The 18819-nt window shown below is 43.5% G+C and overlaps 1 protein-coding gene across 7 annotated transcripts in view; it reads right to left on the bottom strand.

Annotated features, from left to right (window-relative positions):
• Positions 1-18819, bottom strand: part of MYOM2 (myomesin 2) — a 419263-nt gene that overhangs the window by 304396 nt on the left and 96048 nt on the right. For all 7 annotated transcript variants that reach the window (XM_044289251.1, XM_044289247.1, XM_044289250.1 and 4 more), the window contains one exon: positions 11142-11268. In XM_044289251.1, coding sequence (XP_044145186.1) covers positions 11142-11268 — 127 coding nt within the window. The remainder of the gene's footprint in view (positions 1-11141; positions 11269-18819) is intronic.

Raw genomic sequence — 18819 nt, 5'->3', positions numbered from 1 at the left:
TTATCATGTGAACATTTACAAAGTTAAAGTAAAAATGAAAAGCTGTGTCAGATTTTGATCAAAACGTTTGACTGATAATCACTCACTTCAGTATCACAAGGACATTATGAAATATACTCAGAGACAGAGATAGCTTTTTAGAGATGTATCAAACTGGTGTAAAGTAGAACTAGTTTCCCACAGCAACCAATCAGATTCCACCTTTCGTTTTCCAAAGGAGCAGTCAAAAATGAAAGGTGGATTGGTTGCTATGGGCAACTAAGCCAGTTCTACTTTACACCAGTTTGATATAGTAGATTATTTTGTAGATACGTGCATACACTAATAACAATATATTTGTGCACAGTGATGTGATGTACATTTTACTCCATGTGATAAAAATAGATGGTATTGCTCTATTCCAAATGTATTACTAGTGTTGAGCGAATCGAATTTCATGAAGTGGAATTCGATCCGAATTTGAGGAAAATGTCATTCGTCACAAAGTCGAATTTCCTCACGCTTCTTGGTAACGAATCAGATTTTTTTCTAAAATGGATGCTGCACATGCTACAAAGATGAAGTAACAAGCCCGGGAACGAGGGATCACCCATAATACCATGTAGACAACCAATCAGCAGATAGCCAGCCCCTGTGATGTCACAGCCCTATAAAAAGCCTCATCCTGACCGGTCTTTGCCATTTTCCAGTGAACTTAGAGCAGGGAGAGATGTCACAGGGAAGTAAGAGGAAGTAACAAGCCCAGGATCGAGGGATTACCCATAATACCATGTAGACAGCCAATCAGCAGATAGCCAGCCCCTGTGATGTCACAGCCCTATAAAAAGCCTCATCCTGACCGGTCTCTGCCATTTTCGAGTGAACTTAGAGCAGGGAGAGATGTCACAGGCACTAGGGACAGTGATGAGGAAATACTTTATTTACTAAATATTACCTTTGAACAGTTCAGGGACAGCTTTGAGATATAATAGAGAGGCATTATCCACACTATAGGAAGAGAGCAGGGGCCAATAGAACAGTGTAAAGCCTGGCCAATAGGAGCTATTCTATTACACCTTCCTGCACTAATTGGGGTTAAAAAGCATTCTGATACTACTGATTTTAGGTTGTTTGCATTCTTTTATACATAACTAATTCCATTAATCCTTGATTCTGTTATTGCAGTGAAATTACGGTCTGGTACTACTGAATTTGATGGGGCTCACGTTTTTTTAAATATAAGTAAATCCGTTAATCCTTAATTGTCTAATTGGGGTGAAATTGCGGTCTAAGGGATTTCAAGGGGATCACATTCTTTTATACAAAAGTTAATCTGTTAATCTTGAATTGTGTAAATTAGGTGAAATAGCAGCCTGATACTACTGTTTTTTAGGGTATTTACGTTATTTTATACATAAATCAATCCGGTAATCTTTAATTGTGTAATTGGGGTGAATTTGCGGCTTGATACTACAGATTTGGGGGTTCACATTCTTTTATACATAAGTAAATCTGTTAATCTTTAATTGTGTAAGTTAGGTGAAATCATGGCCTGATACTACTGATTTTAGGGTGTTCACGTTCTTTTAAACATAACTATTCCATGAATTCTTGATTCTGTTATTGCAGTGAAATTGCGGTCTGATACTACAGATTTTGAGGGGAATCATGTTTTTTAAATATAAGTAAATCTGTTAATCCTTGATTGTCTAATTGGGGTGAAATTGCGGTCTGATACTACTAATTTTGAGGGGGAGCACTTTCTTTTATACATAAGTAAATACGTTAATCCTTGATTCAAATTACAGCCTGATACTACAGATTGTGGGCTGTTCATGTTCTTTTATACATAAGTAAATGAATTAATCCTTGTTTCTGGGGTGAAATTGCAGCCTGACACTACTGATATTTTACACTCACAGTTACTGGTACAGTATGTCTGACAGACAGGTGCCAGGTCCTTCTAAGAAGTGGCAAAAATGTGTCTAGAGCTGGCAGAAGTAGCAGCAGAAGAAGGAGGAGGTTAGTAACAGCAGTCGCAGTGACAGGTCAGAGGTGCCAGTTTCATCCAGCGGTTGTGTTTTGACCAGCCACCCAGATGTCCTTGAATGGTTGACTCGGTCTTCAACATCATCTCAACTGACATCAATCACCCCCAGCCAAGAGTCGGTGGGTTACTCAGACAGCATGCTAAGTTGGCATGGCCCAGGAACAAGCGCTCTGCCCCCACCTGTCCTAAACCTGCCTCTTTCATTTTCTGTTCCTTCTGCTCAGGAAGTGTTGTACACTGTCGGCTCCGCTCCGCTTTTTAGCGAGGACGAGCTTATTGAGGACAGGGAACAGCTACTGCCCAGCCCTGATTTGGAGAAGAGATCCGCTGCTTCCTCCGGTAGGCGGGCAAGACATGAGGGAGCAGGTGTTCTGAGAGGTCAGGCACGTGGCCCTGAGACTGGTGAGGGTGACATCAGTAACGTGCAGACAGTAGTGGATGATGATGTAGCCGATTGCACGTTAGAGCCAGGTGAAGAGGGGGCATCTTTTTCATTAGGGAATGAGGGTGGCAGCTTGTGCATGAGACAGCTGGGTAGTACCATGGCCGTGAGTCAGCAGGGTGACAGCAGTATGAGGTCTGCTGCATCTCCCAGTGGCCCACACCCCTTCTCCAGCAGTCAAGGCTCCACCACATCAGCAAAAGGTAACTGTGTTTCCTTGTCATCATTTACTGGTCCTAATGCTCCTACTCCTTTTCACTCATTTCACCAGCAATCTATCACCGCAGCAATTGCAAAAGGACAACAGTATGCGTGCACTCATCCAATGGTGCAGAAGCTGAACATGCTCCTGGCCAAGTTGCTCGTACTACAGTCCCTCCCTTTCCATGTGGTTGACTCTGCACCGTGCAGAGAACTGATAGCTTGTGCCGAGCCATCACTACTTCTCTGTACCAGCCCTGCACACGTATGTTGAGAAGAAGGTGGGCCAGTCCTTGAGCCCGTCAGTGTCTGCTAAAGTTCACGGCAGCGCCGACGTGTGGAGCCATAACTACGGTCAAGGGCAATATATGTTCTTTACGACCCACTGGGTAAATGTGGTTCCTGCCCAGCCACACCAGCAACTTGGCCAGGTGACGGCACTGTCGCCTCAACGTTCTAAAGCTGTGAGTTCTGCTCCAATGTCCTACCTGCCTCCTCCTCCTCAATCTTGTCCTCAGCCTCCACTGCAGTCACAATTCACAGTGCTCCTCCAGCATACCACCTGTTCAGACCACGGCTGTGTCACACTGTTCTGCAATTGGTTTGCCTGGGCGAACAAAGTAACACCAGGGAGAATTTGCCCCGCATCCTTCAAGAGGAAATCAAATCCTGTCTGTCTCCTTGCCAACTGAAGATCGGAACCATGTCACCAATGACAGGAAGAACATTGTGCCGGTACTGCGTGAAGGAGGGCTGACCCATGTGCCCTACATGGCCCACATATTTAATCTGGTTGTAAAGCAGTTCCTGAAATCTCCCACCCAACTGCAAGACATCCTGAAAATGGCCAGGAAACTGCATGCACTTCAGCCACTCCTACCCTGCAAAACTCACCCTCTTTGAGCTGCAAAGGCAGAACAGCGTTCCCCACCACTGCCTCGTATGTGATGTTTCCACCCGTTGGAACTCCACCCTCTACGTGTTGGACGGACTATATGAGCAGAGGAAGACCGTAAACAATTTCTTGATGATACAGCGAACAGAAGCACTCCCCTGTGTAACTTCAACATTAGCCATTGGCAGTTTATGCGTGGCACCTACCGTTTGCTCAGGCCCTTTGAGGGGGCCACTTTATTTGTCATTCGCTAGGACAACGGGATGAACATCATTCCACTACTTCACTTCTTGGAGTAGATGCTAATAAATCTGGCTCATAATGGGACAGGAGATGTGGCGCCTACATTTCATGGCCACCTGAGCCCTGTGGGGACTAAACTGGTGGAGGAAGAGGAGGACATTCACACACAAGCAATGTATACAGAGATGGGTGGTTTATCTGCACAAGTGACAGGAGAGGAGCAGGAGGAGCTGTAGGGTGATGAGAAAGGCCAGGCAGATGACCCCGCCATACCGTGATAGTATGCAGTTGGGATGGAGGCAGGGAACCCCTCCGAGTCCCTTGTGCAAATGGCCAGATGCATGCTGAGTTGCTTGCGTAGTGACAGCTATATTATCACCATTCGGCAGAGGGATGACTACTGTCTCTCCACCATGTTAGACCCTCGCTAATGGTCCAAAATAGGGGCCTTATTTTCCACCTGCTGAGAGGAAGGATAATCTCAACTACTATCGAGACATCAGTTGGCTGCTGCCTATGTGCGCCATTGCCCATCCTCATGATCGTCTGACCGGGGGGACCCGCTGTGCTACTGCTGGATGGGAGTGGAAGGAGCAGCACCAGCTCCATCACCAGCAACTTAAGTATGGAGTCTCTAATGAGCACTTTTCTTCACACGCCTACTGAAGAAACCATCCAGCAGCAGCAGGAGGACATGGAGCATAACCTGAACCAGCAGGTAGTGGCATACCTGGATTGCACTCTGCCACCCCAGATCCAAGATTCCCTGGACTACTGGGAAGCCAAACATGATTTGTGGTCGCAACAGACCGATTATGCCCTGGACAAGTTTTCCTGCCCAGCCAGTAGTGTGGCATCACAGTGGCTGTTTAGTGTGGCAGGGGGTATAGTTACCTCAAAGTGAACTTGCCTTTCCACCCAAAATATCGAGAGACTTTGTAAAGAGGAATCAGGCATGGATCAGCCAGGATTTCCACACACCAGTGCCTGATGCATCAGACTAGATCATTCTGGGTGACATACCAAAACATTGTGAAAAAAGACCTGTTTCTTCTGGCCACCTGCTTCAGCCATTATTCTAATGCTGCCACCCGCCTGATGCCATATACCTGCTGCATCTGCTGCTATCTTCTCCTACCGACACCTACCATCTTGTGCTGTTACTGCCACTGCTATTGCCCTACACCGCCCCACTCTGTCACTGGGCCACTATGTTGACTCCTCATGCGGTTGCCACCATCCTCACTCTGTTATTGGACCACTATGTTTACTCCCCATGTGCTTGCCACTCTCACTACTGTGTGACTTGGCTACTGTGTTGACTCCACATATGGTTGCTACCCTCCCCCACTCTGTGACTGGGCTACTGTGTTGACTCCTTATGCGGTTGCCCAACTCCCTACTCTGTCACTGGGCCACTATGTTTACTCCTCTCGTTGTTGCCAACCTACAGTTGCAAGAAAAAGTATGTGAACCCTTTGGAATTATATGGATTTCTGCACAAATTGGTCATAAAATGTGATCTGATCTTCATCTAAGTCACAACAATAGACAATCACAGTCAGCTTAAACTAATAACACACAAATAATTTAATGTTACCATGTTTTTATTGAATACACTATGTAAACATTCACAGTGTAGATGGAAAAAGTATGTGAACCCTTGGATTTAATGACTGGTTGAACCTCCTTTGGCAGCAATAACTTCAGCCAAATGTTTCCTGTAGTTGCAGATCAGATGTGCACAATGGTCAGGAGTAATTCTTGACCATTCCTCTTTACAGAACTGTTTCAGTTCAGCAATATTCTTGGGATGTCTGGTGTGAATGGCTTTCTTGAGGTCATGCCACAGCATCTCAATCGGGTTGAGGTCAGGACTCTGACTGGGCCACTCCAGAAGGCGTATTTTCTTCTGCTTAAGCCATTCTGTTGTTGATTTACTTCTATGCTTTGGGTCGTTGTCCTGTTGCAACACTTATTTTCTGTTGAGCTTCAGCTGGTGGACAGATGGCCTTACGTTCTCCTGCAAAATGTCTTGATAAACTTGGGAATTAATTTTTCCTTCGATGATAGCAATCCGTCCAGGCCCTGATGAAGCAAAGCAGCCCCAAACCATGATGCCCCCACAACCATACTTCACAGTTGGGATGAGGTTTTGATGTTGGTGTGCTGTGCCTCTTTTTCTCCACACATAGTGTTGTGTGTTTCTTCCAAACAACTCAACTTTGGTTTCATCTGCCCACAGAATATTTTGCCAGTACTGCTTTGGAACATCCAGGTGCTCTTGTGCAAACTGTAAACGTGCAGCAATGTTTTTTTTGGACAGCAGTGGCTTCCTCTGTGGTATCCTCTCATGCAATCCATTCTTGTTTAGTGTTTTACGTATTGTAGATTCACTAACAGGGATGTTAGCATATGCCAGAGACTTTTGTAACTCTTTAGCTGACACTCTAGGATTCTTCTTCACCTCATTGAGCAGTCTGCACTGTGCTCTTGCAGTCATCTTTACAGGACGGCCACTCCTAGGGAGAGTAGAAGCAGTGCTGAACTTTTTCCATTTATAGACAATTTGTCTTACTGTGGACTGATGAACAGCAAGGCTTTTGGAGATACTTTTATAACCCTTTCCAGCTTTATGCAAGTCAACAATTCTTAATCGTAGGTCTTCTGAGAGCTCTTTTGTGCGAGGCATCATTCACATCAGGCAATGCTTTTTGTGAAAAGCAAACCCAGAACTGGTGTGTGTTTTTTATAGGGTAGGGCAGCTGTAACCAACACCTCTAATCTCATCTCATTGATTGGACTCCAGTTGGCTGACACCTCACTCCAATTAGCTCTTGGAGATGTCATTAGTCTATGGGTTCACATACTTTTTCCACCTGCACTGTGAATGTTTACATGGTGTGTTCAATAAAAACATGGCAACATTTAATGCTTTGTGTGTTATTAGTTTAAGCAGACTGTGATTGTCTATTGTTGTGACTTAGATGAAGATCAGATCACATTTTATGACCAATTTGTGCAGAAATCCATATCATTCAAAAGGGTTCACATACTTTTTCTTGCAACTGTACATGACGGGGCCACTAGTGTCGCTGAAGGCGGATACTCAAAAGACAGGATCCTTTATTTTGGGGTTGTTCTTGTGATGGATCAGAAGAAGGGAAAAATTAACAGTGACATTGAAACAAACTTACTGCTGATACCCTCTCCACTGTGTCATGGGGCCACTATACTTGTATCAGCGTGTAACAGAACAGGTTCTGTAGAAATCTACGTGGAATCAGCTGACAGTGTAAAAGGAGTGCACTCTTTCACTTTATTGTGCAACCTTGGGCCACTGCATGGTTCTTTATATGACATTGACCTGTAAGGCCTCATGCACACGACCGTTGTGTGCATCCGTGGCCGTTGTGCCATTTTCCGTTTTTTTTCGCCGACCCATTGATTTTCAACGGGTCCGTGGAAAAATTGGAAAATGCACCGTTTGGCAGCCGCATCCGTGATCCGTTTTTCCTGGCCGTGAAAAAAATAGGACCTGTCCTATTTTTTTCATGGCCAACGGTTCACGGACCCATTCAAGTCAATGGGTCCGTGAAAAAACACGGATGCACACAAGATTGTCATCCGCGTCCGTGATCCGTGTCCGTAATCCGTGTCCGTTTTTTCCTATCATTTCAATGGCAAACTTGACTTAGATTTTTTTTCATTTTTCTTGTCCGTGGATCCTCCAGAAATCAAAGAAGACCCACGGACGAAAAAACGGTCACGGATCACGGACTTACGGACCATGTTTTTGCGGACCTTAAAAAAAAACGGTCGTGTGCATGAGGCCTAAGGCTGAGTTCACACTTGAGTTATTTGGTCAGTTTTAGCCCCTCAAATGACCAAATAAGTGAAGTTTGAACTGATTCTTAGAGTGACACCTGTCAACTGCTTTTCACAATGATGCACAGTAAAGCCTCATTCATATGTCCGTATCAGTGCTTAAATCCGTGGGCAGGTGGTCAGTGATGCATCCGTGAAGCTGTCCGTTAGGGATACGTGTTGGGTAATTTTCAAAGCATCTCTTTTTAATGATCCGTGAAACACAGATGCAACAGGCATCGCAATACAGACCCATAGACTATAATGGACGTGATGGATCCGTGAACACGGACAAAACAGAGCATGCATCCATGCTGAAAACATGGACCCGCGGACCGTGCTAAAACACACAGATGTCTGAATACACAGATTAAAATTAATGGGGATGTGTGCTGTCCGTGGAGAACACGTACAGCACACGTCCGTGGAACACTGATGTGTAAATGAGGCTTAACTGTTTTACTACCACAGCAGACTAGCTATGCATGTTTCTGCAATGCACACTGTTGTACACCGATATATAGGCTCCCTGCAGCTGGGAAATAGCTGATTTTAACGTGCTTTTTGACAAATTAATTTGGATAAAAAAAAAATTTAAACTCAGCAAAGTGCCCGATTCGAAATTTTTTGAATTTCGCTCATCTCTATTTATTACCACCACAAGTCATTCTGTATGCTGCGCCATGCTGCTTTAAATACACAGAAGAAACATTCTAACATTGTCAGCTACATGAGTAGTCTATAAGATTTTTTTAAGTGACTCTATTCACACATTGTACTTCAGAGTTGACCATGACACATCAAACATAAATTGCACTCAGCAGTGTGTTAAAGGTAAGCTTCCACTATATAACTTGGAACTTGGAGTTTCTATTCTTTTGGAAAAGTACACAAAAAGCCAAGTAAAAGTTTAATAGACCAAGGATAATGGATGCTTCATACAAACTCCTGGCAGATATAAAAGATATTTTTGGCCACGATAAATGTATATTTTGAAGAAGAATTTTTGTGTTTTTGTATGGATTGCAAGAAAGTTGAAAGTGTTTAAAATGCAACAGATAAACTTTATTTTCTCTTTAATGGGCTTGATGCTTATGTCCAATAAACATATGTAAACTATAGGGAAACTTACCAAACTCCTAGGCCCTTATTAGGATCCTCGGGATAAATACACAAAAATATACAACTGGTCAATTGACCACAAAATCCCTTTAGGGGTCCTAACTACTACATTATAAAACTACATATTTAGTAGTAATTTATTAAACCCAAAAGACAGAAAAGAGACTAAATGTGGTTTAACTATCAGGGGATAGCAGGGGCAGTTATCAAGTTTACTCTTAGCAGTCACTGGGACAGTGCTTTATTACTGTGTTATAAATAAACATGTGTGGTATTCTTATTTGCAGGTAACAATTTATTTTCACTTTACACTGTGTTGTTGGTAAGCACTCTTTCAGAGATCGAGTAGAAGATCTTATTATTGTCTCTAAGGCCTCTTTCACACAGGCGTCATGGATTTGGGCCGCTTTCACACAGGCGTCATGGATTTGGGCCGGATAAGATGCGGGTGCGTCGCGGGAAAATGCAAGATTTTTTCGTGCGAGTGCAAAACATTTTAATGCGTTTTGCACGCGTGTAAAGAAAAATTGTCATGTTTATACCCGAACCCAAACCCAGACTTCTTCACAGAATTTCGGGTTTGGGTTAGGTGTTGTGTAGATTTTATTATTTTCCCTTATAACATGGTTAATACAGAATGCTTAGTAAAATAGTAATGAAGGGGTTAAAAAATAAATAAAAATTCTTTAACTCACCTTAATCCACTTGTTCGTGCAGCCCGGCTTCTCTTCTTTCTTCTTCTTTGAGGAAAAGGACATGTGGTGACGTCACTGCGCTCATCACATGGTGATGGATCATGTCATGGACCATGTGATGAGCGCAGTGACGTCACCAAAGGTCCTTTTCCTCCTGCACAGCAAAGAAGAAGAAAGAAGAGAAGCCGGGCTGGGCGAACAAGTGGATTAAGGTGAGTTAAAAAATTTAAAAAAAATTTTAACCCCTCCAGCCCTATTTTACTAAGCATTTTGTATTACGAATGCTATTATTTTTCCTTATAACCATGTTATAAGGGAAAATAATAATGATCTGGTCCCCATCCTGATCATGTCCTAGCAACCATGAGTGAAAATTGCACCGCATCCGCACTTGCTTGCAGATGCTTGCGATTTTCACGTAGCCCCATTCACTTCTATGGGGCCTGCGTTGCGTGAAAAATGCACAAAATAGAGCACTCTGCGATTTTCACGCAACGCACAAGTGATGTGTGAAAATCACCTCTCACGTGCACAGCCCCATAGAAATGAATGGGTCTGGATTCAGTGCAGGTGCAAAGCATTAACCTCACGCATTGTACCCTCGCGGAAATCTCGCCCGTGTGAAAGAGGCCTAACTCTACAGCTATTGCCATTCTTGCTAGTATCTACCTATATACTCTGGCCATACATTTATAATATCTACACTGCCTTCACTTGCAGTATCTGATAATTTGTAGATTGAGAGATATTACTATCCGTGCCTTGTGGGGACAAAGGAACCCTGCTCCCAATATATTGCTATCTCTGTAGTATCACAATCACTGTATTAATCTTTACTTAGTTACATTGCAGAATTGTTGTAACAATGTGACAGTAAAAGATGTATTGGTATCATGAATACTGCTATCGCTGCCTTTTGGCAATTTATATAAGCTCTAGGAGCGTGTCTCTCATCCTCCTCATACCTAAATTGCTGAATGCACACACTGTTGACTGCACCTACACATACACGTCTGTCCCAAACACTCTGTTAGTAACATACAATTCACACTGTCCCTATCAGCTTTCCCTGCAAGATTCCTGAATGTCTATCTGCTGTTTCCTGCCTAAAAACTAAGAAACAGAGCCCTCCCGACATGTTTTGCCGCATGTGCAGCTTCGTCAGGGGGGTATGGGGTATTAGCTAGTAATATCTCTCAATCTACAAATCTTAGATCTTAATAGAAGTGCAAAACATCAGGATACGTTTTGTAAAGACTATTTATTGTTACAAAGGCGGTCCATGGCCACCACTGTCATATGCGCTTAGGTGCCGGCTTGAGTCCAAGTCACTTTCCTAGAAGTAATCCAGTTAGAATGGAAGGCAGCACTCATGGTTGCAAATAATCAAGTACAGAACCTTCAATCCATATACAGCAAACCAGTGATGCATACAAAAACAACAAAAAGGAAAACTGGCTCAGTGCCCATAGAAACCTGATTACACCTTTTATTTTCCAAAGGCACTCTGAAAAATGAAAGGTAGAATCTGATTGGTTGCTATTCCTTTACACTAGTTTTGACAAATCTCCCTGAATGTGTAACTTCAGGCTTACATTCTTCACTTGTTGCGGCCAAAAACTCCTTACTATAGTGGATTTGACTCACCTGGCTCAGGAGATGTCCAAGCCTCACATATGAAATGTTCGCTGGGATCAGAAGGAATACCAAGACCAGCAAGGTTACTTGCAGTAATTTTGAATTCATAGAATTCTCCTTCCTCTAGGTTCTCCACCTGTGGGCAATAATCGTAAAGGAACTAAGGATAGCAATAAAGTAAGGCAGAAGCCGCACTATCTGGAGGAAAAAAATGAATTCTTAAAAGTAAAGTATTATATAAAACCCATGAGTCATGAATTTCATAAGGCTAATAGAATGTATTGAAGAAATACTCTGTAAAATATGATACTTCAAACAAGCTATAGACTTCCTACAGAACAGATTTCAAAGCTATCCACGCTCGAGAATGCACAGAGAACCTATTGTCATCCTTATTTTACAATATTTTATATTCACAGACAGTGGCGTCGCCAGGGGGGGGCCAGAGGGGGCCACGGCCCCCCCAACATCATGCTGGGCCCCCCCATGTGCCCCCCCAACTAAAATGCGCCCCCCCCCCCTGCTGCCAGCAGCATTCACTTGACTGATCCGAGTTCAGCTCAGCTCAGTCACAGAGAGTCTCTCACCTCACGCTGCTGGCAGCAGGGACGCAGGGAGCCGAAGCCTGAGGGAGGGACGGGGAGGAGCGTAATGTGATCTCAGAGTGGAGGCTGCTTCTGCCAGCCCCACCCCTCCCCGCCCACCAACCAATCACCGACCAGAGCTGAGGGGGCAAGGCAAGCACAGCACACCAGCAGCTCTCTGAATCGTGTCGTCTGAGTCACACAAGTAAGTGCAGGGGAGTCTAATAGAAAGGAATCGAATGAGTCACAAGTTAAAAGAATCTAAAGATCCGACTTAGTTTGTGACTCATTCGATTCATTGAGTTAAAAGAGCAGTGAGTCAGAGGGTAGAACAGGTAAGGCTACTTTCACACTTGCGCTTGATCGGATCCGTTCTGAACGGATCCGATCATATAATGCAGACGGAGGCTCCGTTCAGTACGGATCCGTCTGCATTAATAACTTAGAAAAATTTCTAAGTCTGAAAGTAGCCTGAGCAGATCCGTTCAGACTTTAAATGTAAAGTCAATGGGGGACGGATCCGCTTGAAGATTGAGCCATATGGTGTCATCTTCAAGCGGATCCGTTCCCATTGACTTACATTGTAAGTCTGAACGGATCCGCTCGCCTCCGCACGGCCAGGCGGACAGCTGAGCACTGCAAGCAGCGTTCAGCTGTCCGCCTGTCCGTGCGGAGGCGAGCGGAGCGGAGGCTGAACGCCGCCAGACTGATGCAGTCTGAGCGGATCCGCTCCATTGAGACTGCATCAGGGCTGGACGGAAGCGTTCGGGTCCGCTCGTGAGCTCCTTCAAACGGAGCTCACGAGCGGACAGCAGAACGCTAGTGTGAAAGTAGCCTTACACTGAGGCTGCTTTTGTTGCAGCAGTGATAAGATTAAGGGACAGGAGAAGTGACAGATGACACAAGAGTTTAGATTACAGGTTGAATTAAATTAACCCTTTAGAATCAAATTGGCTTCTCAGGAGATATATATGTTAAAGGCATCTCATTCAGTAGCTATATAACTAAGGGCCCTTTCACACTTGCATTGTCCGGATCCGGCGTGTACTCCACTTGCCGGAGGTACACGCCGGATCCGGAAAAACGCAAGTGTACTGAAAGCATTTGAAGACGGATCCGTCTTCAAAATGCGTTCAGTGTTACTATGGCAGCCAGGACGCTATTAAAGTCCCGGTTGCCATAGTAGTAGTGAGGAGCGGGGGAGCGGTATACTTACAGTCCGTGCGGCTCCCGGGGCGCTCCAGAATGACATCAGAGCGCCCCATGCGCATGGATGATGTGTACATGCGATCACGTCATCCATGCGCCTGGGGCGCCCTGACGTCACTCTGGAGCGCCCCGGGAGCCGCACGGACGGTAAGTATGCTGCTCCCCACTACACTTTACCATGGCTGCCAGGACTTTAGCGTCCCGGCATCCATGGTAACCATTGAGAAAAAGCTAAACGTCGTATCCGGCAATGCGCCGAAACGACGTTTAGCTTAAGGCCGGATCCGGATCAATGCCTTTCAATGGGCATTAATTCCGGATCCGGCCTTGCGGCAAGTCTTCAGGATTTTTGGCCGGAGCAAAAAGTACTGCATGCTGCAGTATTTTCTCCTGCCAAAAAACGTTCCGTTCCGGAACTGAAGACATCCTGATGCATCCTGAACGGATTTCTATCCATTCGGAATGCATTAGGATAAAACTGATCAGGATTCTTCCGGCATAGAGCCCCGACGACGGAACTCTATGCCGGATCCGGACAACGCAAGTGTGAAAGGGGCCTAAGGGTGGGTTCACATCACCTTTATGGATTGTACTGTCAGTGTCAGACTGTTGTCACTGTGGGTAACATTGCACACCACAGTGACAGCTTCTGACTCCTGTCTGACTCCTGACTCCTCCTGTCCGGCGTCAGCCTCAGCTTCCCTTTACTATAATAAATCACTCAATACTAGTAATCAGAGTTCAGAGAGAGCTGAAGAAGACGAGCCGACTGCACTGAGTCAGCAGCGCAGCAAGTAGTGAGTGAATCGAATGTATCAAGCATCTGCGCATGCGCACCGGCACCTAGAGTCTTCGGTTCACTTGCGAGTCAGCTCAGCAGTCTGACTCACCAAGTGAACCGAAGATCCGATTCATGAATTGGTTCATTTGAATGAGCTGATTCAAATGAACCGATTCACCTAAAAGATCCGAACTTCCCATCACTAAGCGGCGGTGCAGGGGAGGGAGAGGCGTGTCCCTTCCCCTTGCTCTGATAGGCTGCAGGCACTAGACCGGCAGCCTATCAGAGGCCGGCGCAGGCGCGCGATGACGTCATCGCGCCGCCTGAGCCATACAGCGTGGGACACAGGCCAGAAGAGGCCTGCATCGCATCGCTAACACTGAGGTAAGTATAATTTTTTTTTTTTTTTTTTACAATAGTGATACTTGGGGGGGGGGGGGGGGGGGGGACTTACCTAATAATGGCACATGATGGGGGGGGCTTACTTAATAATGGCACATTGGGGGGGACTTACTTAATGATGGCTGGACTTTTCTTCCCTGTTGCGGTTTTAGGTATTGGGTAAAGTATCGCAGCATTTCTAAGTGTACTTGTGTAAATGTATCGTTGTTATAGCTGCCCCCCCTACTTTTGTCCTGGCCCCCAGTGTGCCCCCCCAAAATTTAAAAGCTAGAGACGCCACTGTTCACAGAACATTAAACTTTAGACTTTAGCAGCAAAATAAGTCTCCTAATGAAGCACATACAGACGTGGACAAAATTGTTGGTACCCTTTGGTCAATGAAAGAAAAAGTCACAATGGTCACAGAAATAACTTTAATCTGACAAAAGTAATAATAAATTAAAATTCTATAAATGTTAACCAATGAAAGTCAGACATTGTTTTTCAACCATGCTTCAACAGAATTATGTAAAAAAATAAACTCATGAAACAGGCATGGACAAAAATGATGGTACCCCTAACTTAATATTTTGTTGCGCAACCTTTTGAGGCAATCACTGCAATCAAACGCTTCCTGTAACTGTCAATGAGACATCTGCACCTCTCAGCAGGTATTTTGGCCCACTCCTCATGAGCAAACTGCTCCAGTTGTGTCCGGTTTGAAGGGTGCCTTTTCCAGACTGCATGTTTCAGCTCCTTCCAAAGATGCTCAATAGGATTGAGGTCAGGGCTCATAGAAGGCCACTTTAGAATAGTCCAATTTTTTCCTCTTAGCCATTCTTGGGTGTTTTTAGCGGTGTGTTTTGGGTCATTGTCCTGTTGCAAGACCCATGACCTGCGACTGAGACCAAGCTTTCTGACACTGGCTAGTACATTTCTCTCTAGAATTCCTTGATAGTCTTGAGATTTCATTGTACCCTGCACAGATTCAAGACACCCTGTGCCAGACGCAGCAAAGCAGCCCCAGAACATAACAGAGCCTCCTCCATGTTTCACAGTAGGGACAGTGTTCTTTTCTTGATATGCTTCATTTTTTCGTCTGTGAACATACAGCTGATGTGCCTTGGCAAAAACTTCGATTTTTGTCTCATCTGTCCACAGGACATTCTCCCAGAAGCTTTGTGGCTTGTCAACATGTAGTTTGGCATATTCCAGTCTTGCTTTTTTATGATTCGTTTTCAACAATGGTGTCCTCCTTGGTCGTCTCCCATGTAGTCCACTTTGGCTCAAACAACGACGGATGGTGCGATCTGACACTGATGTTCCTTGAGCATGAAGTTCACCTTGAATCTCTTTAGAAGTCTTTCTAGGCTCTTTTGTTACCATTCGGATTATCCGTCTCTTAGATTTGTCATCAATTTTCCTCCTGCGGCCACGTCCAGGGAGGTTGGCTACAGTCCCATGGATCTTAAACTTATGAATAATATGTGCAACTGTACTCACAGGAACATCTAGTTGCTTGGAGATGGTCTTATAGCCTTTACCTTTAACATGCTTGTCTATAATTTTCTTTCTGATCTCTTGAGACAGCTCTTTCCTTTGCTTCCTCTGGTCCATGTCGAGTGTGGTACACACCATATCACCAAACAACACAGTGATTACCTGGAGCCATATATATAGGCCCAATGGCTGATTACAAGGTTGTAGACACCTGTGATGCTAATTAGTGGACACACCTTGAATTAACATGTCCCTTTGGTCACATTATGTTCTGTGTTTTCTAGGGGTACCATCATTTTTGTCCATGCCTGTTTCATGAGTTTATTTTTTTACATAATTCTGTTGAAGCATGGTTGAAAAACAATGTCTGACTTTCATTGGTTAACATTTATAGAATTTTAATTTATTATTACTTTTGTCAGATTAAAGTTATTTCTGTGACCATTGTGACTTTTTCTTTCATTGACCAAAGGGTACCAACAATTTTGTCCACGTCTGTAGGTTGCTTTGTCTTTCTCTGCAAGTTGTTTACTATAAATATGACTGTATTATTCATTGTAAATTAATTAAAGAGATTCAATAAAAGCATGTGTGATACAGAATAGATTTGCATCAAAGCTAGACATTATACAAGACACAAGGCTCCGATCTAAGGATGATAAATAGTGCTGGTTTATACATATTAAAGGTTTCAAACACTTTGGGGTCTTCAGCTGGGCATGTGCATGAAAGCATACTTACCTGTTGACTGCGGGTCAGTTCCAGGTTCTTCAGTCCAACGGACTCTGGTCCCTGCTTGTCAACTTCTGGAATCCCAATCAAACTGGCCTACAGGGAGCATTTGAATCCCTCGGAGGCACCCTGAGAAGGTGAGTACCTAGTCCCCTTAATCCCTGCACGATTGGCTCAGTGCGCTGACTACCCTACATATAGATGTTCAGTGTACAGAATCTCAGCCAACCTATATGATTATATGAAAAACTGGGTAGTTTTTTTTTAACAAACTAAGCAGTTTATTATTATAGATGCATTAATGGACAGAGGTGATATGTAAGAAAGCCAAGTTTTCCAGGACAGAACAGTCTGAGGCATTGGCTAAGCAGCAGGCTTCTAGTGAAGATATATGTGTGTGGTTTAGTTTTAGGGGTTTAAGAACGAGGGTCAGGTGCTATTTGCATGTAGTTGTACAGTGGGCCTCCAGAATTACTTTAATGGTGGGCCCTAAACACCCTAGTCTGACACTGTCTGGAATGGACAGGAGTCACGTGTGCCGCTGCAGCTGGTGACTTTCTGCAGTGGTGACATGTCACCCAAGTGGCTTGTCACTGGGTCATGTGCCACTTGGGGGACACATCGCTTTTACAGCCAGTTATTGGCTGAGACGGCACATATGACTCCCATTCTGGAAGTTGACAAGCAAGGACTAGACATGGTGTAGTGGTGGAGAGTAAGAAAGTATGCATCTTTCCACAGGTCCAGCTGGGAAGGGGGAAGCTGCCCAAAAGTGTTTTAAAGCTGGGGAATCCTTTAAGCACACATAATTTTACTCAGAGAATCTACCGTGTTCTACAACATACATACAATTCAGTTCAGTTTTTCCCCTACACAAATACACTGATTAAATGCATAAATAAATTACCTTGTTATTGGACTGATTCTAATTTCAGATGTTAATGTGCTAATAATGCAGCTAGAAGATGGAGAAAGTTCAAATTCCCCATGGTTTTGATTATTAGCAAACTGCTGGTTGTTTTATGGCAGCCTATGCCCTTTTTACAGACTATAAACTACTGCAGTAGTTTATAGTAGTTTATAGTCTTTTCATCAGCAATAGCAGAATATGTCTCTAATAAAAATTGCAATGCCACTATAACTAGGGAGCTAAGAAATAACTGTTTAGGTATTTTACTGCATTGGGGTTGGTTTAAAAAACAAACAAACATGAAAACATGATTTAAGTTAATCCGATGATTTTAAAGTATTTTTCCTAAAATGTTCATCAAGAAAATATTCTACAATTAGCATCATAATGTACAATATTAATTGTATAATATCAATTTAATTAAACCAAGCAACTTTTTGAAATACAAATCCATGAAAAACATGAAACTGTGAAGTTGGGGTGCTTCCAGAATTATAACTCATCGGGTTTCCACAGGATAGGTGATAAGTGTCTGGTGGCTGGGCTTCAACCACTTAGACCCTCACCAATCAATTTAATATATAGTACTTATACCTATATTTAGGAGATCAACATAACATTACCCGTCCCTTCTATAACAGTGAACTTTGTAAAATCATGTCATAATTGTAATATGCTACATTTTAAATGTTATATGATATATGTAAAATTAGATATGAAAATATGATCCTGTGAAGAATTCCTGAAGTTTTGTTTAGGGTTTTGCAAAATACTTTAGTAAAACGAAACTGGGATCAAAAAAGAGGCATGTCTCATAAACAAATGTGTTTCTCCCTCTCAGCAGTCTTAGGGGATACTTAATGTGTACATTAAAAGAAAAGGGTGTTTCCTGGTGACAAACTAATAAAAAAAAAGGTACATAAAAAGCACGAAGCATGTCCTACCAGTCTTAGACCAAGTTCACACTTCAGTTATTTGGTCAGTTATTTCCATCAGTTATTGTGAGCCAAAACCAGGAGTGAAGCCTATACAGACATAAGGTCTAACGCAAAGATTTGCACCTGTTCTGACTCACAATAACTTAAGGAAATAACTGATCAAATAACTGAAGTGTAAACTTGGCCTTATATGTATTAAAAGTACTGGTATATGTCCTAAAGCTTGAAGGTTTCCTATGACCACACATCCAGTCCATGTGCTGGCCTGTTCGCCCTTCTCACAAGGACAAAGGGTTCACCAATCATCACAGTTATCTATGCATGTTTGTAGATATTGTTTTCTATGGCGCTAAAGGTCGGCATACATTGAGCAACCGGTTGTCTGGTGAAGAATCATTTCTTAGAAATATCCATTCACACTTTAGCCTATATTGAACGTTACAATTGATCAATTTGGCCATCCATGTTTGGTGACAATGGGTGAAGGAGGAAAAATCTTTCATGGGACGTTCTTTCAAAGAAATAATGTTTAATTAAAACCCCAAAAAAATCGTCCAAGTATCATATGAAAATCTGAAACATTGCCAAACTTCTTTTCAGACAATGGCAGTCTGTCATCAGTTGGATACAATTATTGTTAATTTTTAAATAT

This window comes from Bufo gargarizans, chromosome 4 (assembly GCF_014858855.1).
Source record: "Bufo gargarizans isolate SCDJY-AF-19 chromosome 4, ASM1485885v1, whole genome shotgun sequence".
NCBI classification, from domain to species: Eukaryota; Metazoa; Chordata; class Amphibia; order Anura; family Bufonidae; genus Bufo; species Bufo gargarizans.
This window is presented reverse-complemented; position numbering and strand designations above follow the sequence as displayed.